The sequence below is a fragment of the Hylobates moloch genome, unplaced genomic scaffold, assembly GCF_009828535.3.
Source record: "Hylobates moloch isolate HMO894 unplaced genomic scaffold, HMol_V3 SCAFFOLD_38, whole genome shotgun sequence".
Taxonomy (NCBI): domain Eukaryota; kingdom Metazoa; phylum Chordata; class Mammalia; order Primates; family Hylobatidae; genus Hylobates; species Hylobates moloch.
The window spans coordinates 1609992-1635946 of NW_026652313.1; the positions used below are offsets into that span (position 1 = coordinate 1609992).

Sequence of the window (25955 nt, forward strand, 5' to 3'; positions counted from 1 at the left end):
TACAGTTTACCCTATGGAAAAGAGCTGTCTGTGATAAGGTCATCTTTAATTTACTGTAAAGCATATTGAATATGTGCCCTTTGAAACTTCACTGCATAAAGGCATAAAAATCTTCATAAAAACCTTAGTAAGCATACAAGCTCTATCACATTTTCCAAGGGTGAAAAGAGAGCTGCATTGGCAAGAAATCTAAATTAACATCTTTTATTATTCTCCATAAATAATAAAATAATTTTAATCTTCTGTGAAGAAAGAGTCTTCATGTAAAAGGAATAAATTTAAAACAATATATTTTTGCCTAAATTACCCAAATTGGCTATTAATCTTTACTGAAAATCTTACAGATTAAGAATTTTATATTCAGGAACTTTAGATTACTTAAGAATTCAAATTTTCAGATAAAGCTAATCAGATTCACCAAGACAGAAAAAAGATGCTGAAATCAAGACATTGTCTGGTTTTGATTTAGCCATAGGTAAGGACTTCCTTAGAAGCAGATCTTTTATTTTGTTGGTTGAATAAATCCCTCTCCCTGACTCTCTACTTCCTAGAAATCTTATAACAAGGTGAAAGTTCTTTATTTTTTGTGATCTATGAAAAACAAAATATACATTGTCCAGAGTAATTTAGGATTCAATTTCGGCACCTGGAGACCAAAGATGTCTGCCTACCTGCAAGTCACTACAATCTCTGAGAGATAGAGGCACCACTTGAGATGTCAGAGATTTGGCAAAAATTTGAAATGTTAACAATGTTTTATTGAGGGCTTAAGTTAGCACTTCACATAATCATGGTATTAGAGATTTGCAGGAAACCTAAGAGTTTACCTACACTTGTTCCCTTTACAGATAAAGAAATATGAAAATGAGATGTGAGACCCCCTGAATTAAATTATAAATATTAATAATACATTTTTATTTTTAATGGTGTGATATACATATTTTTAAAATTCATGTTTGCAAAATAAACAATCTTATCAATATCAAATTCATGTTTATTTCAGTCACTTACATGCTTTTTAAACTATAAAATACAAGGAATTAATATGTCAAATTTCAAACTTCCATGTTGTGTTGGGCAAAATGCTGTAATATTAGGAAGAGTGGACGCCAGTCTGCCAGCTGTGGTTTGGACAGTTAAAACACTCAAGAAGCAGAATTAATTCTATTAGGCCACTAGGGTACTATTTAATGCACGACACTAATTACTGAACTGAAAAAGATTATACTATTTTCAGGCAGATCTAATAACTCTCTTAGGACAGCAATTAAGAAAGTCTGAGTCTGCACGTGAAGTTGTTTCCAGAATAAAATGAGATTCTTTTGGGAAAGCCATTATTTAAAGTGCCACACAAATGTCAGCCACGGATTATTGTTGAATTCCTTAACACCAGTAGGAGATTGAAGACACAAAAGTTGAACAAAGGTTATTGTGTGATAAGGTAGAATGGCTAGTCATACCTTACACAATGTTGGAGACATTAAAAATACCAAAAATCAGTCTAAAAATAGAAATATTCATAAATTATTTTTGAGATAGTGGGAAATATATTTATACTCTTTCTCTTTAAAAAAATTACTTGTAAGGAAGATAAAATGACTGTTTTAATGTTCCCATGTAAATCCTGGGCTATGATGAGTCAGGTCAGATAACTACATTAACTTTACATTTTATCAACTAAAATAACTCATTGCTTTTCTGCCAGGGCTCAACAAGAGAACACATGCAGAAATCTATGGCAGAAATCTAAATCATATTTCATCACAATAATAATGTTATATTTTTTCCTTTAATTATTCAATATTTTTCAATTCATTACTCTTCCTCCCTACAAATATCTATTGTGTGCTTACTCTTTGCAAACCACTGTGTGATATTTAAGGCTAATAAGATACAAATGAGACAGATTTCCTTGGAGAGGCTTATTTGTAATCCACAAATATCTCTTGACTGAATTTATATCAGTATATTACCTATGAATGATTATTTTACAATTATATTTCATTTATGAAGAAATTAAGAGAAATGGCAGATGTAACAAATCCATCTATTTCCCTCCATCCCTATGCCACAACCACAATTAAGACAACCATTGTCTCTTGTCTGACTGTGATATCTTCCAAAAGCTTCCCAGACTCCACCAGCGCTCCCTGCAATCTCGTCATCAGGGCAGCCATAGTAATCTTCCTGTATCAAAGCCATGATCAGCACTCTCCTCTCGTAGTTCCCTGTTGCTCTTCAAATCAGACAAGAAAATCCTTAATATGTCAACAAGGCATAAAACTTCTGGATCTTACACAGTTCTAAAGTATGATTTCTCAGCATTTCTTCAAATCATTTCTGTTCCACCTCTAGCCTTATGGAAATATTTATATTTTCCTTGCACTGGAGACGATATATATCCTAGTTCCTTTATCTGGAATCATTGTTCCTTATGCTTTCTCCTAACTCCTACTTCTTCAGGTCTCCAATTCCATATTGCTTCCCCTGAGAAGCCTTTTCTTACCTCCAGAATTAGGATTAGGATCTTCTCATAGGTGATACCACAGTACCTTTGCTTTTCTTTATTTGTTGATTCAGGAAGTCTCTATTAGATGGTTACTATGTATGAGGATTTATTCTAGGAGCCTGGGATATCTCAATGAATTTTTTTTTAAATGGCACTTACTTTCAAGTAGGAGGAGAAAATTGACAGTGAAATGAATCCATACATGATAAGAACAGTAAACTAAAAGGTAAGAATTGGGAAAGCTGGATCAGGGAAGGGTGATGCACAAACCCTGATGGTGGCAAGATTGCAGTTTTAAATACATAGCCTACTATTGCCTTCCATGAGAAGACAGGATTTGAAAGAGATCTAAGGAGTGCAGGAGACTTAGCCATGCAAATATTTAAGGGGACAACAGTCAAGAAGAAGAAACAGCCAGCTCAAAGTCCCTGAAGTAGAAAGTTGCTTGGGTTGGTTGAGGAAAAACAAGGAGGCCAATGTGGCTGAAACAGTGAGCCAGTGTACAGAGATGTGGCTCCATGGCACCGGGTGACAGGGCCTCATAAGACAACAGGATGACTTTGGCTCTTTTACTCCAAGTGAATGGAGAGACATTGGAGCATTTGGAACAGAACCACAATATAATCTATTTATGCTTTAAAAGGACCACAAAGATGGAAGATAAGGGGCAGGGGTGAACGGAGGGAAATCAATTTTAGAAACTGTTGTAATAATCCTATGATGGTAGCTGGATTTAGGTTGGCTGCAGAGAAGGTGGTAGGAAGCGAGGCAGTGTTAATGGTGTTTTCTGATACATAGGATGTAGGTTACAAGAGAAAGAGAAAAGTAAAGGACCAAGTTTTTGGTCTAAGCAAAAACTGAAACATGTAGTTGCCATCAACTGGGATAAGAAAGACCTCTGAAGGAATAGTTTCCAGAGGCTGAGGAGGAAGTAGTAGAGGAAAATCAAAAGTTTAGTTTTGAATACATAGGTTTAAGATGGCAATAAGACAACCTCCATCAATGCTACAATTTAATTGTTGGTTTCTAGTCTGAAGACTGTAATCTCCTTAAGGGCCAGAACTTTGTCTTTTTTCTGACACCTAGAACAGTGCCTGCTGTGGAGTAGACAATAAATATGTGTTGAGTAAATAAATGAATTAATAAATGAATGAATGAATGTTTCCCCAAATAGCAAATTAGTAAAAGGGAGTCAGACCTAAAATCTCAGTGCCACGACTTTATTTTTTGTATAGTACTTAAGAATGAAGAAATTTAAACATTGTAATTTATATTTGGTGGTTATTAAAATATGTTAAATATTAAACCTTATTTAAGATTTTATTTGTATTTACTGAATAAAATTTATTTTAATTTGAAAACTTGGAAGCTGATTTACTTTAGGGGAAGATGAAAACGTTGAACAATCATTTATTTATTACTCCCATGATTTCATACAATTTCTATAGTTCCTAAACCCTAACTATGGAAAGAATTTGGTGTATTGAACTGTATTTTTGTAGATTTTTATGCCAATATCACTAGTTTTTATTGTTGAGCAGTAAAATGTGACATGAATTTATCAGGCAATGTATCCGATTCAGTTGATCACCCAAAAGACAACATCAAAGGACATAACCTCATTGTAAATAATCTCATTAGAAATATTTCACTCCCTTTCTGTAAGCAAATAATATATTGAGACTATATTCCTTGTTTATATTTAGAGGATGCTATGTAATCTCTTGTATAGTTTTTCTTCCTCTCTTCTGCCTGGAAGCAAAAATAATTATGAAAGCACTGTCTTGTTGTTACTACCTTCCACATCTGTTGACAATTTAAGGACCTTACCTCTTGCAACTTCCATAACATGACCCCCCTCACTGGTCCCAAATGTTTACATTTTTGTAGTAGCAACAAATGTGCAGTTCCCTGGATCTTTCATGCTGTTGCCTTACTTCGATTCTCTGTGCATTTTGCACTTCCCCAAGCAACTTCCCACACTTTTCTTCCTTCTCAACCATGTGCAAAGCCTGGCACAGGCATCCCTCCTGCAAAAGCCTTCCTTGACCTTCCCTCCAAACATTGTCAGAATCCTAGCCAAGAAACTGGCATATTTTATCAGTCTATTATATTTGCTGATTGATATGTCTATCTCCTTCTTTAGGCTGGATTCTCAAAGACAAGATTCATACATTTTTCATTTCTTTATATTTAGTTTCTGGCCTTCTAGTACACAAGCAATACACTTCTTTGTTAGGATAAACTTCCTCCCCAAACACATTCTCCCCACAGATTTTCAGTAATTTTTATCAAGCTTCAGGGACCTCATAAAATATGCCTCTGGGTGGAGTTAGAGGGATTACAAAATGTTAAAGTTGGAATACACCTTTGAAATTGGCTGAAATTCTCTCATTTTAGGAAATGGCTGGGAAAACAAATTAGCCCTTATAGGCACCTATGTTTCCAAAGCTGTGCTAACCCTTTGCAAGTGTTATTTAATCCTCACAGCAACCTGGGAATTAATGGTCATTACTGCATTGTACAGATGAGAATCCTGGACCCAGGGTCAAATAGCGATTCACAACCTAAGTTTTAAAACACATTAGTCTAGGTTCTTTGAAACACCTCACAATGAAGATGCATAATGATCTCTCTGAAAATGGGCAGAAGCCACCAAAAGGAAGGCATTATGGAGGGGAAATGATACAGCAGGAAGGGAGCAAGAAAGGTCACAATGCAGGTTCTCAACTCAGTAAAATCTGGCACTAGGTTTTGGCAAAATTTTTAACAGAATGCATTGCCAAACATCTCTCACACTGCAAATACATCTTGCATTTTAATGCAAGGCACGTGAACTTGAATCATGATACGACTTCTAGGAGAAAAACATAATTTCATTTTGCTTTCATCCTTCTCCCAGCAGGCAGCAGTCGGGGACAACACAATGACTAACAGAATATTCGAAAGGAGCATGCTGGCTCCATTTGAGGATAACATCCACTCCATCAGAGAACTTACATGGCACCATCTCTGAATGGACGGAAGCCTGCAATTCCACAGAATGGGATCAGCAGTTAGACCTCTTCTAGGCACAGATGGACACATACGCTGACACCAACTAAGGCTCTGGGTGTCCATCTACCTGCTCAGAAGCCTCGTGACATGAAAAGTACCTCCCCGATATAAACAGTACGTCTTTTTTTTTTTTTTTCTTTTGAGACGGAGTCTTGCTCTGTCACCCAGGCTGGAGTGCAGTGGTGCAATCTCGGCTCACTGCAAGCTTTACCTCCCGGGTCCACGCCATTCTCCTGCCTCAGCCTCTCGAGTAGCTGGGACTACAGGCGCCCGCCACCACGCCTGTAGTGCAGCTAATTTTTTGTATTTTTAGTAGAGACGGGGTTTCACCGTGTTAGCCAGGATGGTCTCGATCTCCTGACCTCATGATCCGCCCACCTCGGCCTCCCAAAGTGCTGGGATTACAGGCATGATCCACCGCGCCCAGCCACAAATACTGAATCTCAACTAAAATCACCAAACAGGAAGTCACCTCGTTTTTTGAAAAAAACTTACTTGGTGTTATTCTTTAAAATCCTATGGAATGCTTTTACAAAATTGACTTAAAAATTAAAAGATCCATTCATAAATCCAAAAGTAAAGAACTTCAAAATTTCTAATCCTTTTCTAGGACCAATCTCATAGATAGACATGCACCTATCATCAAACAACATCTCTATGATGCATACTCAGGTACAACTGTAAGAGCAACTGAAATAGCACTGTCCTGCCTGGTGCATATACAATTGCTTTATAATTCGCAAACAAAATTACTATACAATTTTTCAACTTTTGCTCTTAATTTTCATAAAGAATGTGAACATCATCTTAACTTTCAACCCACTCACTCTTTAAACTACCCTTAGCCGGGTTTTAATCTTAACTCTGCTCTCAATAAGGTTACCAACTGAAGGAAAAATACCTTCCTGTCAACAGCAGAAATATTGACTATTCGGAAGTAAATTCATGCATGCATGTGTATACCCAATAAAATGCATCAAATAAACAAGTGAAGACCTCATTGTGTCCAAACCCATGGAGAACAAAGATCAGTCTGTGTAGCTCTTATACCTGAGGAACAAATAATACTTAGCATTCAAGAATTTTTTGTTTGATTGCATAAAGCATTACAGTTATGTTTTAATTATTAAGGCAAATTGAGATTTTTATCTTCTTTTTAAAGTGTTCAAGAGACCAGGCTATTCATCAGCTGTTATTTTATACACGCACACACACACATGCACACACTCTCTTTCTTTCTCTCTCTCTCTTTGTGGCCATATGTTTACTGACTGAACTAAGAACTGTCTGCAGGTTGGCTTTTTGAAGATTAGGAACAAACTGACACCTATTGTTCTTTAATTTATTTGCAAACATAATATTCTAAACAGCAGTCAGGGTAAAATTGTCCCTTATTCTTCAGATCTCAGCTTAAAAATTCCCTGCCCGCTCCATGTCACTAAGAGTTTGCTGTTCTCTGCCTTCAAAGCATTCTTCTCTCAATGCTTTTGTCTTTCTGCCATTCAACTGTGAGCAGGGACATTATCCCTGTCTTTTTATTTACCAAAAAAGTGTCTGGCTCAGAATCCACTCAATAAAAATGCCAAATGGATTAATAAATGAATGAATTTATTTATTATAAATTATCATAGATGTAAGGAAGTAGAAAACACAAGAGTAATACAGTAAAGCTCTAATAGCTTTACTTAAACCATAAAAATGTGAAAAATATATTTAGCAGTCAATGTGTTTGCTATTTTGAAACGTGCTCTCTACTCCCTTTATTATTTTCTCCTTCTTCCTTATTTGCCAAGGCTCTTCTCCCTCCTTACATGTGAAAGAAAAAGAAAAAACAGAAACCAAAGCAAACCTTAATTGTCGTTGTGTGTGCTCCAGGGTATTCTTTTTCTTCCAGTGTTGACCATCTTTCTATAAATTTAGACACCAACGAATCATCATAGTCTACTATCTGAAATCCAGAGACATTTGCACCTCCAAACTGGATTTTTAATAGGTCACCATCAGTAAATCCCTAAACATAGAACACATTGATGTCACACTTTTTATTTGAGAACCAAATGCTACTTAACATTTACCAAATAACTCTATACATTGCGGTTTTAGATATTTCAAAGAACATACGAGATACAACAAGCCTGCAGAAAATGTCCCATGTATTTATCAGCCAGTGTTCTTCACCAGCACCTAACACCACGTTAACATCATAGTGGTTCCCTAATCAATACACGTTTACTGATGGATCATCTCATGAAACACTCATGGTTGTGCCTACATAAATGTTCTCCACCTTATTGAGAAATCTTCCATTGATAAGGACTAGGTTTTACTTACTGGGTCTACAACGGAGAACCACCATGTGGTTACAGACACTTAATAACATTAAAGTAGTTCTCAAAGAACTACAACCTTGTGAGCAAGTTACTCCTGTTTGAATTGCTTCTTCACTCAGGTGATCGGTACATCTTCAAAATGAGGTACTAAATGTCCAGTCACTATTTGAGAACAATTAAACAATTTCACATTCAGCTGGAAGCTAATTTTTTTTATTATACTTTAAGTTTTAGGGTATGTGTGCACAACGTGCAGGTTAGTTACATACGTATACATGTGCCATGTTGGTGTGCTGAACCCAGCAACTCGTCATTTAACATTAGGTATATCTCCAAATACTATCCCTCCCCCCTCCCCCCACCCCACAACAGGCCCCGGTATGTGATGTTCCCCTCCCTGTGTCCACGTGTTCTCATTGTTCAATTCCCACCTATGAGTGAGAACATGCGGTGTTTGGTTTTTTGTCCTTGCAATAGTTTGCTGATGGTTTCCAGCTTCATCCAAGTCCCTACAAAGGACATGAACTCATCATTTTTTATGGCTGCATAGTATTCTATGGTGTATATGTGCCACATTTTCTTAATCCAGTCTATCATTGTTGGACATTGGGGTTGGTTCCAAGTCTTTGCTATTGTGAATAGTGCCACAATAAACATACATGTGCATGTGTCTTTATAGCAGCATGATTTATAATCCTTTGGGTATATACCCAGTAATGGGATTGCTGGGTCAAATGGTATTTCTAGTTTTAACTCTATTTAATAAATGGTGCTGGGAAAACTGGCTAGCCATATGGAGAAAGCTGAAACTGGATCCCTTCCTTACATCTTATACAAAAATTAATTCAAGATGGATTAAAGACTTAAATGTTAGACCTAAAACCACAAAAACCCTAGAAGAAAACCTGGGCAATACCATTCAGGACATAGGCATGGGCAAGGACTTCATGTCTAAAACACCAAAAGTAATGGCAACAAAAGCCAAAATTGACAAATGGGATCTAATTAAACTAAAGAGCTTCTGCACAGCAAAAGAAACTACCATCAGAGTGAACAGGCAACCTACAGAATGGGAGAAAATTTTTGCAATCTACTCATCAAAGAGCTAATATCCAGAATCTACAATGAACTCAAACAAATTTACAAGAAAAAAACAAACAACACTGTCAAAAAGTGGGCCAAGGATATGAACAGACGCTTCTCAAAAGAAGACATTTATGCAGCCAAAAGACACATGAAAAAATGCTCATCATCACTGGCCATCAGAGAAATGCAAATCAAAACCACAATGAGATACCATCTCACAACAGTTAGAATGGCAATCATTAAAATGTCAGGAAACCACAGGTGCTGGAGAGGATGTGGAGAAATAGGAACACTTTTACACTGTTGGTGGGACTGTAAACTAGTTCAGCCATTGTGGAAGTCAGTGTGGCGATTCCTCAGGGATCTAGAACTAGAAATACCATTTGACCCAGCTAATTTTATAGAATATATTAAATCTTAAAAAAAAAATTTTTTTCTTGTATTATTGCAATGAATTCAGTCATCACTAAAACTATTATGTGATATTTACATTGATTTCAAATATTGTGCTGACATGAATTTTATCAACTTGATAGTGTATCTCTCTCAAAGATGAAATTAATTTCCATATATCTCAATTATAAATGTTTTCACATTTCACAAATACTTATTCTATCTTATTGTATACAAAAGTTAAAAGTATACTAAATTAATTTTGAATTACCACACCCAAAAATTTAGGAGAATCTTTTCTTTGTTATTGATATTAAAACATGAATATTATTATATTATTTAGCTGAAGGAGAAGGTAATTACTTTTTATTGGCTCACAACTTTGTTTCTGTTTATCAAGATAATGCAAATAGTGCAAAAAGGTATATAACAAAAATCATATATTCTGTTTTACCCTAGGTATGTTCCAGTTAAGTTGCTTCAAAACATTCAATTTTAATATATTTGCTTTTCACATATTTACCTCCTAATTCTGCATGACACATTTTTATTGCTCTTTCTTAATTTATCAATTTTAGAAATTTTATTGAGTTTTTGTGTATCCCACATGAGTATGTAATTTGCTTACATGACAAAACCACTTATCTTCTCACCCATTTTAATCAGTACTTAGTGTTTACGTATTTATAACTCTAAATATTATTCATAGCAAAGCCAAATAGTGTACTAGGACTGCATTTTCTTTCTCGAACATGATCTCGGCCCATGTTTATAATCATGTCCCATTTTTTCACTGCTAGAGATTTCTATATGCCTATCTCTATTTTTTCCAGTGCTTCCATGAAAACATTTCATGCCTATAAGTAAAGCTTTTTAAAAAATAAAATATTCAAACATATCAGGTAATCTGTTCCAACTTTTTCTTGAATTTTTAATTTCTAGGAGACACCCTTCTTAATGCTGGAATTCATTATGGAACCATGGCTTTTTAAAGAATTAAATCTATACAGGTAGTAAGGTTGGAGAAATGAGAACTGGATTTCCTTATGACCACTTCTTCACCACCTTATTTACAAGTTACCCTTTTCAGTGCTGTTGTAAGGGACTTAATCACAGACTGTGTTTTAGGAGCCCAATCAAGCATTCAGCAATTCCTGAGGAAATTAATCAATAATATTATCTGCAGATATTTAAAAAAATCTTCTATAACCACCTATTATAGAACTCATTACAACCTGAACAGGGGGAAGAAAAGAAAAGAAAATTCTCAAGAGTTTGGAAGATGAAAGCCCTTCAACTTTGGGTGGCATTGTTTAATTTTGAATGTCAGTAAAATTTCCAAGTGTCCTACAAACTCTCAGAAATTGCAACACCATACAGCCTTTTGAACTTATTGATTCACTAGAAGTTCCATACGGCAAAGAAACCAAGTATTGAGAAAAAGAAAAACAGGACTTGAATTCAGATAAAATATTAGGTAGATTTTCTCTCTAGAAGCAAGACAACAGCATGAACTTGCCTTTTTTTCTTTTTAATTTGGTCATTCAAACACTTATTTTCATTTTCATAGCATCAGATATCAGCCCTCAAATTGATGAGCCACCTTCTGTCATTATTTCTCAATGTTCCAATATAATCTTCTCCATCTGTACATTTTTAAAGATCACAGCTTTCAATGTGGCTCTGTGTTGTTCATCAAATGGCACGATTCACACAGGGGAATGACTGTCCAGGCTGTTTCCTGTACATAATGTGGTTCTGGAGAGACTGAATACAGAGCTTCATCTAATTTAACTCTTGTTTCTCTTTAGGGAGTCCTTAGCATCTCCTTAATACATTCTAAAGGAAAGTCCTAGAGAATTTTTATAGTAGTTGCCCATTTCATTGCCAAACAGAAATTTTGTCTTGAGCAACCCAATAGCATGCAGTTTTGAGATTTCATATTCTAAATTCCTTCAACTTCTAGTGAAAACATTTATCAGTTGGAAGGCTGTAAATGTGTATTGTTTTGTTTTATCTCTTTCTGTCACCACTAGAATGAATGTCTTCTGATGTAACAATGTGATACACTGGGAATCATGAAATTTGTATATGTCAAAAGCTTTTCAAAGTCCTATTATGCTATTTAGAATAAGCTCTCTGCCTCTCTCCCTCTTTCTCTCACCTTTTTTTCTTGTTCTTGGGTGAGACAGGGGTGTAGGGGGAGGGGGATCCTGAATCACATAGCATCTTACTTATTTAAATAACATTAACCTTTGTAGCAGTAAAGGCTTAAATTATTTTGAAAAAAGAAATGTCTAGTGATAATTCTAAATTGACTCTGATGATACTTAAAGAGGGAAATAGAAGCAACTCTGTTGCTTCAGTATACTACCTTCCTTTTTTAATTGTAAAAGGTTTATTCTGAGCCAATATGAGTGACCACGGCCTGGAGAAAACACAAACCCAAGAAGCCGTGATTAAGTGGTTCTTATTTTGACAGGAATCTTAATGAAAAGATGATTGGCTACAGACATTTAATTTTCATTTTGTTGCTTACATAGTAAGTAGGGAGTCATAAATAATGCATAGCATCTCAATATTCTAGATATTTTCAGGTTTAATTTCATACTAAGACATATTCTCACAAATTTACATTTATTTCGGATATTATATACGCTAAAAATTAAAGGAATGTGCAGAGGGCACAGTTTATAAAAAACAGAGACGGTGAAAAACAGAGACAAGGGAATATGTGGATAATTAAACTTTAAATATTTTTGAAGATTTTCTCTTTTCTTAAAATACACCATCTAAGAAAATGTATGAAGCTTGTCAAATATTGTTCTATAAATTCTTATATCATTTATAATAAGAAGAAATTGATTAGAAGATGCAAAGTGGGAAGCAATTCTAAAACATAATTGCAGCAATATATCTAATCTATCAAATACAATCAAGCTCTATTTATTATTATTATTTTTTGAGAGGGGGTTTGTCTCTTGTCACTAGGCTGGAGTACAATGGCAGGATCTCAGCTCACTGCAGCCTCCGCCTTCTGGATTCAAGCAATTTTCCTGCCTCAGCGTCCCAAGTAGCTGTGATTACAGGTGCCCACCACTACGCCTGGCTAATTACAATCAAACTGTATTTTTTAAAACACCACTGATAAATGCTGGCCATTCAAAATTAAATTTTTAATGAATAAGCATATCTAGTAAAATAATATATACCAATTAATTCACCTACCAGATTTGCAATGATGTAGTGGTACCCTTTAACATGTTTTCCAATGGTAATAACCTAATAAGCACAAATAAGTAATTATTTAATTAATACAAATAATGCAAGTGTAAAATTAATGGTATTATGATCTGATTCAGGAAAAAACATGGAATTTTATCTGCTAGGTTTTTTGATGTGCCAAAATAAGTCATTTCTGATAAAATATAATTATCAAAATTAGATAATATTTCTCTTATAAAAAGTAATAATACATATTAATGCTTAATAAATGATTCTCTTTCAGGAAGTCACTAAACAAAAATTATTACCTCATTTTTGTCAATAGTAAAAAATAAAACCACAGAATGTTAAGAAGCATAAAACCAAAGTATGTTTAGTCCATGACAAGTCAGAATTCTATTCCTACACAGGCTGTGTTTTTGTCTTTTTAATAAAACATTAAACATCTCAAACTGTTTAACATCTGAGATTTTATATTCATATGTCTATATTCAAATAAATACACCTAGAGTTTATAGTACTACATGCATTTCAAAAGAATATTAAAAAGCATATAAAAGAATTCTTACATGGATATGTAAAGTAACATTCCTATCCTAAGGACCGTTAAATGTTTATAATTTAGTCCAAATGGACATTATTGCCAGCTCTAGAGGGCAAAGTATCAGAGAAGCTAATTTTTCTCCACAAACCCAAATCTAAAATGAATGTCAAGATAAATACAGCATGGAACAAGTGGTCATCGTGGTAATGCTGACAACGGTTTTGGACATTATTGATCAATTTGACTTTTGACTGATCTGTATCAATTACGAAGAGAGTAGAAATAGGAAAACTGGCCATGCTTTAGTACTGGTACACGGACATTCAAATGTAATGTAATGTATGTTTTTTAAGGAGATGATCACAACAGTGGAAAGCATGAAATGTTAAGGCTATAGACAAAAATTCAAACCAAATCATTTCTCTGATTAAATGGTTTTGGTGAGTTTTGCTTTGATCTTGCAAGTTTCTGAGGCTCAACTTTCCTATTCTGTACCCTCAAGTCACATTGGCCCTCTTAGGTTTTTTTGTTCACAGAGAAGCTTCTTCTCATCACCTTAGGGCTTCACACATTCTGTTTCCTCTGCTTGTCTGCTTGGAAAGCTCCACCACTATATCCTTTGCCTTATTAACTCTTGAACATTCTTACATCCCCTGGGAGAAAACTACCCTGACTTTCTCTAATCCAATACAAAGTCAGGTGCTCCAGAGCAATGCTATTAGTTAAAGAGCAAGAACAAAATCCTAGGAACGATTCTACCATATGCCACTTTGATATTAAGCCATAGCTGTTTGAAAGGAAGTTAAAACTTACATTGTTTTCTGACTCAGTTTTATGTAACATGACTAAATTGCCTTTTCCAAGAAACTGAACCCTCCGTGTTAAAGGGAGAATTCTGAAGAAAAGATGTCCTTCTGAATGAACATATAAATTAGCATCAGCTGAATCAGATTGATTATGTCCCTCCTATTTCCTGCTGACATCTGTTAGCTCTGCTTACTGTACATTCTACTCTCTGAATCATCCATGTCTTCCTGCTGAGAAATTTTTTAAAAACATAGTATAAAAGGTGATATCAGTAGTCCATACTTGAGTTTACGTGAGAGAAAGAAGGATATGAAAATTCTCCACCCCAGCATCTATATAAAAATTTGCATTGGCCATACTAACCACCATGTCTTTGTGTTATAGTAACAATTATTATTGCACTGACAATAGAAAAGTTACATTAATTTATAAATGTTTTTGATAGCTGAATCTTTTCACCACCTAATAATAACTAGAAATCTGTGCTGTCAAGGTTTTATCAAATGATAATAAAATACCCATAGTCCACGCCTGTAATCCCAGCACTTTGGGAGGCCAAGGCGGGTAGATCATGAGGTCAGAAGTTCGAGACCATCCTGGCCAACATGGTGATACCCCGTCTCTACTAAAAAATACAAAAATTAGCTGGGCATGATGTGTGCCTGTAATCCCAGCTACTCGGGAGGCTGAGGCAGTAGAATCACTTCAACCGGGGAATTGGAGGTTGCAGTGACCCGAGATTGCGCCACTGCAGTCCAGCCTGGTGACAGAGCAAGAATCTGTATAAACAAAAACAAAAACAAAACAAAACAAAAAAAACATAGTCGAATAAAATTTAATTTATTGTTAACTTCAAGCTACTCTTGCAATAATAAGTGCTATCTCATTTCTGTTGTCTTGAAAAAACACTGGTTGAGTGAATAATTAAACATTGTTTCTTTTTTTTTTTTTGGAATGTACCTTATCCTCATTTTTTGCCTGGTAAACTATTCCTTGAACAATATCCCAATCTAAAGTAATTCTTTCTGTAATGATCTCTCATAGCATACCATTCTTTTCATTTATAGTGTATCCCATTAGTATAATTATATATTAATTTCTGTAAATACATTATTAATAGTTGCACTGATGGTGGCTGGCCTATTGTTTAACATTGCTTCCTTGGATCTACTGCAGTGCCTGTCTGGCAAATGTTAGACACTCAGGGAATATTTACTGAACAAATAAATGGATGAATCCAAGCAAAGCCAAATGCCACGTCTTATGTGAACCCTTCACAAATGATCCTTCCCCTTTTAAGAAAGGTGCTCTATCCTCCATGTCCTAGACTACATTGCGTTTTAACTTGTAATTCTGTAGTGCTGTCTGTGTACATTGTGTACATTTTTATCTCTAAGCAATGAGTTCATGGGATGCAGACATCACTCTTTCTTACCTTTCTTTGCATCCCTCATTTCACGCACAAAGGATGGCCTCAATAAATGTTTGCTGAGGCCATCCATTGCATGTGCTCATTTAACACATTCAAGGGACTTATATATGTGCAAAATACTCTGCATTTTGAATAGATGTCCATATGGACATTTATGTAATCATAATCATATTTACTTCAAAACATCACTTCCAATATATTCTCGTTTTCTTTTGTAGTTTCTCTCTTCTCGTTTTGGAAAAATATATTTTTATATAGTCTTTCACCAACATTTATTATGATGAGTCAGGAATTCTTAAATTTTTTAAACCAAAGACCAATGAATATTATTAAAATTCAGTTTTAATGAGAACCTCTATGAAATTCAAATGCGTTTTTGAGGTTCACATTTGAACAAGAGGACTTCAGGTTAAAAACAATCTTAACTTCATCTCTTGAGACTAGAATCAAGATTTTCTACTGAAATTATTCACCTCTCTGGCATACTACATTTAGTTATTTCACATAACAAGTTAGTTCTATTCAGTTATTCAATATTCCATGAAAGATCTGTTTTATATGACTTAGGGCCTGTATTATTATATATCAATAGGATTTAATCAACATTTATGTTACAGAATGTTTTGTGTTGAACAAATTAATGAATCAAATTTTTTTCTCAAAGCTAGAAGAGCCAAGAAATGCATACACAAGTGTGTATTTTCCTTGCACTTCCACAGTATTATAAGGCACTAGCAGCCACAGTGTATACTACTACCCCTTGAACAACACGGGTTTGAACTGTGTGAATCCACTTACACAAGGATTTTCTTCCACCTCTGCCACCTCTGAGACAGCAAGATCAACTCTCCTTCTTCCTCCTCCTTTACAGCCTACCCAATGTGAAGATGATGATGATGAAGGCTTTTATGATGATCCACTTCCACTTAGTGAATAGTAAATATGTTTTCCTTATGATTTTCTAAATAACATTTTCTTTTCCCTAGCTTACTTTATTATAAGAATATGGTATATAATACATATAACATACAAAGTATGTGTTAATTGACTGTGTGTTATCTGTAAGGCTTCTGGTCAATGGTAGGATATTGGTAGGGTCAACTGTATAAATATATATATGTGCACATATATATGTACATATATGCATATGTATACACACACATATACACTCATACACACACACACACATTTTCAGCTAGGAAGAGATGCAGATATCAGTAAAGGAGACCTTGTTCAATCAGTCATAATGCTGATGCTGTGTCACTATCATCCCTAGTCACTTACCCTATTTGTAAATCATGGTGGATTTTACCTGTATTATTAAGATAACACTGCATGGCTCCCCTACCCTGAAAGATCTTAAACTGAAGCAAGGTAGTATCTAAGCACAGATAAAAATATCCTTATCACTGGTATCAGTGATTCTTTCAAACAGTCCAAAGGGATGCATCTAGTTTACTTCTCAAATAGTAAACACAGCCCAAATGTGTCCTTCCTACATATTTTAATTTCACAAATCAATGTTTTTTATAATGGCACAAGTCCCTTAATGGAAGAAAAAATATATATCTTGCAAAGATAACTACATACTCTTTCTGGAGGCATAGATGGTCTATGTAACTCCAAAAATTTCATGAATTACTCACTTTTCCCTTAGAACTCAACTTGTCTTAAGTTAATACATGTCTATTTCTTTAACTCTAAAAAGTTCATCCGACTTAAATTTAAAATTTTCAAATCAAAATATTGAAGTTTAGGGTAACATTTATCATATAAAACATAAAAGTCGGGAATTATTTATTGAATTTATTTAATGATTAACATGATGTGTCAGCATTATTGATGACCATTTGCTATGGCTAACTGAAGCCAGAGATAATTTAATTGATGATCTTTGCTGCATCCGACATAAAACATAGAGCAAAAACTGCCGTTCAAGCACCTTACACAAATACACATTGCAAATGCTGACACTGCATGCATATTCTATATTTGGCATCATTAGAAAACAGAAAGTAGCAAACCTGGTCTACAATGTCGTTTACTTTATCCCTTTCACAGTCCAGAATTACACGCCGTTCCTTTTTTAACTCCAGATCTTGAAAAAGTGATCGGTACATCTCATCTTTCTTGTCATTGTTAATGTTTCCCACATTGATAGCAGTCACTTGCCATTTCTTTTCAGCAGCAGAATCCAGCACAGCTTGCAGTGTTGATAAGCCTAGGAAGGCAAAGAAAAATGATGACTGATAAAGATATGTGAATAACTCAGGATTGTGTTATGAAATTGCCAGTGAATATATTTTTAAGGCAGATATATTTGTGCAACTAAAGGAATGTTGAATCCTTCAAAAAAAAGCTATAGCTAAGATCTTTATCACCTTCTACTTATGTCACTTCACATCAAAAACTCATTACCTAAATATTACTGTTCTGACCAAAGGAGTCATTGTTTGAGTAGAAAATAATATCCTTTTCTTTCAACACTCTCAGCTGTCTTCTTTAGAGTATTACTAAAGTGTAATGTTAATACCTTTGGTTTAAGTGAAATCAAATGGCATCACAAACACTTCTTACTCTTACAGAATGGAAAAAAATTGTTTAGTCGTACATGATAGTCTGTCATTTGATATTAGTATCCTGAAGAAGACAAGTACATTTTCAACGAGAGGAATCTATGTAAGTCTATGTGAGGATAACAGGCAATATTCTTTATGAGGCTGCTATATTTTCTCCTATTGTTTTCAAGTCAGCAGTTTGGGTTCATTTTTTTTTCCATCCACAGTCTTCTGTTATGTTATTTTTTTGTTATTGGGAATGATCCCAGAGAAATTGAAGTGGTCACCTATTAGCCAGATGGTGTCAGTTACTTCTCTAGCATAGATTTACTTCTCTTTCCAATTTGTCTATTTTCCTGTTAGTTAGTAACTTTGCTTATAGCATCATATCACTTGGAAAATTTTTATTGTTTTTTTAATTGTCCATATATTACCTCATATTTAGGACTAAGAGGTACAACAACTAGAGGATTTATTTCCTGAAAAGTTACATCCTCAATTTAGCACTCGGAGACATGTCTTTCGTATTATTTCTACAATTCACAGCAAAACCAAATTCATCATTTATATTGATAACTTAACAAACAATGCAAAATTGAGACTCCAGAATGAATCCAGAACTCAGCAAATCATCTTCTTTATTCTAGAAAAGCCTGCATCTTTCTCTAACAATATTAGACCCTTTTGATTAATAAAATGTAGGACTCACCTAATGTGAACATATCTCTTCAAAACCTAAATTCAGATACCAAATTTTATTTAAATCTTTTTGCTATGAAAAAAGGTCAATTATCAATTTTGTTAAAAACTATTTCAAAAAAGAAAAACCACCATTAAAAATTTTGTGGATTCAATATTGGCCAAAAAGTGTACAAGATGAGTCTAAAACATCTTATGACACCAGAAGGGAAGGAACTCTCTAAAACCATCAGCATTACCTCAAAGCACACAGGAGCTAATTTGAAGAGGAGCTCTTTAAATAAAGATGGGAACATTTGAATATTAATTAGAATAATAAATGCAAAATACTTAAATACATAAACTGTTTTAAATCTATGAAATTATGTTTTAAAAATGTGCTTGACTTTGGTGGATGCTAGGGAACCAATTAATTAATTTGAAGACTGGTAAATAATGAAATAAAACAAGCATTTTCCTGCGTTTCCTATATGAACCACTTTCAGGGTAATAATGAACTAAAGGTCTTTATTTTTGGAAATACTCTAGCTAATAGATGATGGATGAATATATATTTGAAATTATCACCGTCTTGTAACACCTGCTGAATTAATGAATCAAGACAACAATCATCAACTACTGGTAACTACCCAAAAAGAGAGATAACAGAGATGTGTCTCCAAATGATAATATTCAACCCACATATTTTGGTGTTGAATAGGTATATACCTATTTAGTGTTGGCTACATTCATGCCAATAATGTAAACCTGAATTTCATCACACTTCTAAATCTAAGTATCAAGCTATAGGGCATGTATAGAAGAAAATATTTTAAGCACCATAGTGTTGCAATCATCAAAATCTAGACTGTGTGAAACTGCATTACATTATGAGAGTCTTAAAAATTATATTAACTAATTGTGATATATGGATCTCATTTTTATTTTACTTCAAACAGTAGAAAAAAGAATAATATTTACGAATTGTTAATTGTCTAGGTATAATAATGCTATTACCATAATATTTAAAATACTAGAATCATTTTTTCCAAATAAACACTGAAATATTTACAGATGAGATGGCAGAATGTCTGGTATTCATTTCTAAATAATTGCAGGGAACAAAGAGATATAGATCAAGCAAAATTGCTCATATACTAGTCTTTAATAAAGCCAGGTTAAGAGTGTTTGGGAATCTTTATAGCATTCTAATTTGTTATTTAAAATATTTTATAATAAACATTAAAAATAATTTACTTTTATTTCAGAATGGAAGATTGAACCACATGCTGAAAAAAGTTAACTTTTTTTCTGGCAAAATGAAATTAGTTTCCTCTGTCCAGTCTTCTGGCAAAAGATATAAATAAACATAAATTTCTCAAGGGATAATGTAAAAAGACCATATGTCATTTTTTGAAACTTTCAGTGACAGATATTTAAAACACATCACAGATCGCCTATGATTTCCATACACTATAGGTCAATTAAATCCTTCCCTTTTCATCAGTAGAGACAGAACACGCACAGCTGGTCATTATGATCAATTCAACAGCTATCAACGTACTTGAAAACAGCCATTAAGTCTACCCAGTTTTCTCTGCAAGTAAGAGAAAAAAAAAAAATCTAAATTCTAAGCCGCTTTCCATTTGCTGGGTTCTACTTTCCCACATCCCAGTCATGGTTCAACTCCCCCTTGTCCCCTTCTTAAAGACATCATATCCATGGATGGGGCTGTCTGTGCTATTCATATATTACTATATAGAAATTACCAGTAAGCATCCTTATTCTCTGCAATAGCTTATTTCATTTTGTTTATTTGATTATAAAGCATACTACATAACACAATTTCAAGTGGTGATGCTCTTAATATTATGTCTCAACTTTTAACATGTATTACAAGAAACTTTAAATATAAATGACACTTTGTAAATGGATTTCACCAAGTGGTAATCCTAAATCTAAAATTTCCAGTAGTTTACCTTGCAAAAGAATATAGAGATGATGTCTAAAATCAAAAAAGAATGCATTTAATTTCTAACTTGCGCCAGGTGCGGTGGGCAGATCACTGGAGATCAGGAGTTCGAGATCGGCTTGGCCAACATGGCAAAACCCCATCTCTACTAAAAATACAAAAATTAGCCAGGCCTGGTGGCAGGTGCCTGTAATCCCAGCTACTTGGGAGACTGAGGCAGGAGAATTCCTTGAAGCTGGGAGGCGGTGATTGCAGTGAGCTGAGGTCACGCCACTGCACTCCAGCCTGGGTGACAGAGCAGGACTCCATTTAAAAAAAAAAGAAATTTCTCTGACTTTCAAACTCATTTGTTCTATGCATCAAAAGTAATTTACAGTTGCTGTGGATTCAAGATTCACTGTTATTAAAACGCTCAAGATTAATATTTTGTAACCTCTGGAACCTAACAAAACTTACATGTTTATTAAGAAACCAAACTGCTCAAGTAGTGCTATATCAGACTTAATAAATTCAGTTTCATCAGAAGACACTGAATAATATTAAATTAACTCCTAACAACAGGCAGAAGTAATTCACAAATGATTGCATTATCTGACGTGTAATTTGAAGAGACCACCATTCAATGCTTAATAACCCAATTCCCTAGGTGTTTTTTTTTCAGTAATAGTAACTGACTCTCAAACTCTCTCTCAACTTGATCTCCTCATTCCTCACAACCAAAAGTTTTGTATTGTCTGATTGCTTTATAATCAATATACCATTTTTAAATTTGAAAATCACTGAAAATGTATATGAAGGTGAAATTAAACTCTTCAAACATAACACAGATTTGTGCTCTTGACCTCTTTGTACCATATTCAATTAGAGGAGAAAGTATGACTTGAGATCTGCCTCTATTCCTTCCACACAAACTATCACAGAAGTATCTATAAATATATTCATCCTGTAATTCAGAATACAAAGTTGTATAGATAATGGGAGTTCTGCATAAACACTGATTCATTTAAAGCTATTAGCATGCAATAGTCATTCAACTCTAATATCCGTAGTACTACATTAGGATATTTGAATTTCTATAGCAGACTCACTTATTTTTATTGAATTACTTAAAACAAAACTGTTGAGATACATAGTTGTTCATCTAAAAACAGAAGAAATCTGGAAGATTAACTATTCCTCCTCGTAAATATATTTAAAATATAGTATGTTCTTTTAAATCCTCAAGAATACTGCTACAGTCTAAAGGTAAGTTCTAAACTCTACTGAATTCTTAGATGTTTTGCTAAAATAAAAAATGGCTAGATTAAATAATGTTAAATTGCATTACTTCTTCATGTGCCTATTGTTACTGACTGGTTGTAGTTGTATAACCTATTCATAAAATGACAATCTTCCTAAAATTCTCCCAAAGTATTACTACTAGTCATTCAGTGATAGTCTCATCTTGACCCAGTATTAATAACACTCTGAGTTATAGACAAGCCATCAGCCACCTGTCTGTATGCAAACCCTTTAAAAGGTCACCTGGTACACAGGGGAAGTCTATCAGTTTGCACATTAAAGGGTTAAATTAAAAATGATTACTGCCAAAAGATATATTTTATTCAAACCATGTCTTACTGCTTAAAAATATTTTCTTTGTTCCATTTAAAATTAACTGTACTTATTCTTTCAAGCATAGAAATTAATATTTATGATCACTAAATCAGGGCAGCATGCCCAGGCCAAATTAGATTAACATATATTTCCCTCATCAGCTCTCTCAGGAATATGAGGGAAAAAATTATAATTTGAAATCATTTTTGTTCTATGCATGATGTTTTCTTGGAACTGCAGGCAAAGTGCCTTCCCTTCAGGGGACAAATAATATTGCTCAATATTGAAACCAAGACATACAGATATAAAGTGCTAATTCTGTTTTTACCTACTCTCTATAGAAATGTATTAACTTACCTTGTTGACACTAAACCAATAAATAAAAACCACGTTTGGATTAAGTCCTGATTCAAACTTACAACATATGTATCCAAAAATAAAGCTATTAGGTAATCTTGAATGCATTAACATAGATAACCCCATTGCTCTATTGTTAAAAATGTGTTGAAGTTCTCTTTATGGAGTGATGATATGCAGCTTTCAGGGTCATCAAGGGTCATTAAGGAGTGCCAGGCTGTTGCCATATGGCCTGGGTAAGGAGAAGACACCAGCAACCTGAAAGATCACCTGGTACTAGACGCAGAGTTTCAGCTCTCCTCTCACCAGTAAACTCAGATTAGTCAAAGAGGGTTCCATACCAAGATGTTGCTATACAAAGATGTTTCTATCCATGCATCCATGTCTCTAATTGTTTACAAGTGGTATATAGTCTCTTGGCCTATTGCTCAGCATTGGAGCAGATAGCCACGAAGCAGGAATGACTTCACTAGTTAAAGGTAGTGAAATTAAGCAGCATATAACAATTTTAAGTCTTTTTCATCTAGTTCATGATTAGGGCAGAATGTTGGGAGATCATTTTCACATTTGGACCCTATGCTATTCCAAAGAATGGTAATTTAGACATTATAATTTAACAATATATATTCCTGATGTAGACTCTCCAAAAAGTGAAGATGATTACAGCCTAAAAATAATCATATAATCAAGAAGGTGATGAGACAGCCACATCAAGAACAGACCAAATTCTTTGAAACTGAGGCATGTAGAGATACAAGTAGAGAGATGAAACCATGGGATCTATTTTCCAGACTGTGGTTAATGTGGACAAAGGGAACACAGGTGCATTCTTCAAATCATGTGACACTAAAGCAAGCAGGTGCCTACTTTGAAGCATAAGCAAAATGATTTCAGGACCAAATGGGGGAAAAACAATTCACCCACTAAATGTATGAATAAGCTTGTTAAAATGTAGTATGATGGCAAAGCCATAAAAATTAAGTCATTAATAAGGAAAAAACAAATAGCAAAAATTCCATTTCCATGAGCCAAGTAAAATATTATACAAAGGTCAAGTCTTTTGCCAGTATTATGAGAGTCTTACATATTTATGTCTGAAAATAACTTCAGATAAAAGGCCACTGAAATATTTTTCACATTAAAACATCAACAGCTACTTGATAACACCTTAAAAATGTATCCATAAGGTCATTTTGGCTTTAATATATTATTACTTAATATTATCACTCTAATGTTTTTTATCTCAACAGATGCACTTGAACTCAAATCAACTTGTATAATTTAATAATTGTAGATTATCTCATCATTTCAATTTCATTTAATATTTCTAAGTATTAATAAAAGTATTTTAAAATGGTCCAGATTTTTTTCACAAGTACGTAAGTCCATCCATCTTCACCAGCTAATTCCAGAGCCTGTCGTTCTGAGTATCTCTCCTCAAACTCTAGAGTTTCTCTTTTTTTTAACTTATATCAGCTGCTGTCTTTTTGAATTTTTTCTCAAAAGTTCAGTTTTAACTAGAGGAAGCAATGGTGAGGGTAAGGATGAAGGCGAGGTATATTCTTAAACTAAAAATGCCATCCTCAGTCAACCTTATCAAAGTGTAAAGAGAATTAGTCATTCGATTATTCAATTCTGCAAGCAAAATTTAGCTTATAAAATCATCCTGAACTTAAAATACTGTACACAGATGTTTAACTCATTTACTTATTAACACCATTTACTGAAAATCAACTCTCTTTTTAGCATTATCTGAAGCACTGGGTAGAGAGTCATGAGCTGAACATCCAGTACCCTGAGCACTGCCTGGGCACTCTCTTCCTGGAGCTTATTGCCACACCTTACATGAAAAACATAATGCTTATCCTATGACACTAAGACAGTCCCTGGAACATAGCAGGGGCTCAATAGGCAGTTCTTAAGTGACAGAATGAACATCACCATTCATTATAAATTGTCCTAAGTACTATAAAGGAAAAGAAGAGACTGCTTTGAAAGATAACAGTGTGAAAGGCATCTCTGAGGAAATGATATATGAACCCAGTTCTCAAGGAGGAGTAAGCATTAGTGATACAGGCAGAGATTTGAAGCGAAAGAGTTTGGTGTATCTGAGAAAGTGAAAGAAGGTCAAATGGATTTAGCTTTAATAAGTGAGCAAGACAGCAGATTGCAATGGAGAGTTGAGTGGGAATTGGGTGTTATAAGACCTTAAAGCCAACTAAAATTTTTCAGTGTTATCCTCATCATAATGAGAAGCTATTGAAGTATTTTGAACAAGAGAGTAATGCAGTCCAAAAAAATTTTTTTAACAGTAACTCCTGCTACTTCATGGAAAATGGATTAAAAAAAGACAAGGGTGGAACTGGAGAGATGAGGGACTGAACACATTATGGTGGCTTGGCCTGGGGTAACGGCAACGACAAGGATGAGTGTCTACAGATAAAATATAATTAGGCCGTGGAAATCACATCAATAGGATGCAAGGATGAAAGAGGTATTAAGAATACACCCATATTTCAGGCTAGCTTGAACAACACAAAATACTAAAGAAGTTAGCAGAGAACAAGAGGAAAAACTAAAAATAATTTAATACGCTCAGTTTTATAAGCCCTTTTATCACATTAATAAGTGTGCTTCAGAAACATCCAGCACATTGAAATCTATATTTACTGTAAATGATTCTCTGTTTTAGTTTTTAATTCCCTATGGGAATAGCCAAGTACTCCCTTCTCAAAGCAGGGGGACATAGTTGTTGACATAGCAAATTTTTTTCGGCTTGTAGAGTGCTGACTGGCTTTTCCACTGAGTGTTCTCATTCCCAGGATTAGGAGAACAGGGCAGAGAATCAGACACCTAGTTCCTGCACTCCTGACTTGAGATTGCTGCAGTAAATGACTACAAACTGATCAATGGAGAATTGACTGACGGCTGGCTCTCTTCTTGTCTGCCCTTGCGGGTTAACAAGGTGCCCTATCTTGGTCAAAATAGGCTTCTGGGTTTTCATTTGAACCTATAAATATTCCAGGAAGCAAGCTGCTGAGGGAAGCACAGTATGGTACTTAGGTACTAGGACAATAGTGGTCTCTCACCCCTTTGACTTTGATTTATGGATACTCTCTCAAAAAACATATCCATATGAACACACACACACAAGATGTTTCATACAATTTAGGGAGTACACAAACCTACTGACACCCAATTATGGAGCTGGGAATGGTTAAGAACACCTGGGATTCTATGACATAAATCAAGCAAGTCTGCTAATACTAAACAACAAGGGATATGAGAAACATAAAGGTTGTACCTCCCTCCATTACAACATTTTAACATAATGAATCAAGACTGGCATGCTATTCAAAATCATCCCATTATAAACAATTATGTGGAATGGTGTCAAAAGCATAGGTTTGG

At 34.5% G+C, this 25955-nt stretch overlaps 1 protein-coding gene across 6 annotated transcripts in view; it reads right to left on the bottom strand.

The window, feature by feature from the left end:
- The window catches only part of LOC116463489 (glutamate receptor 2), a 133811-nt gene that overhangs the window by 33147 nt on the left and 74709 nt on the right, over positions 1-25955 (bottom strand). For all 6 annotated transcript variants that reach the window (XM_032146617.2, XM_032146615.2, XM_058434670.1 and 3 more), the window contains exons 4-6: positions 17408-17604; positions 12604-12657; positions 7416-7577 (exon numbers count right to left, since the gene is read on the bottom strand). In XM_032146617.2, the coding sequence (XP_032002508.1) occupies positions 7416-7577; positions 12604-12657; positions 17408-17604 (413 nt within the window). The remainder of the gene's footprint in view (positions 1-7415; positions 7578-12603; positions 12658-17407; positions 17605-25955) is intronic.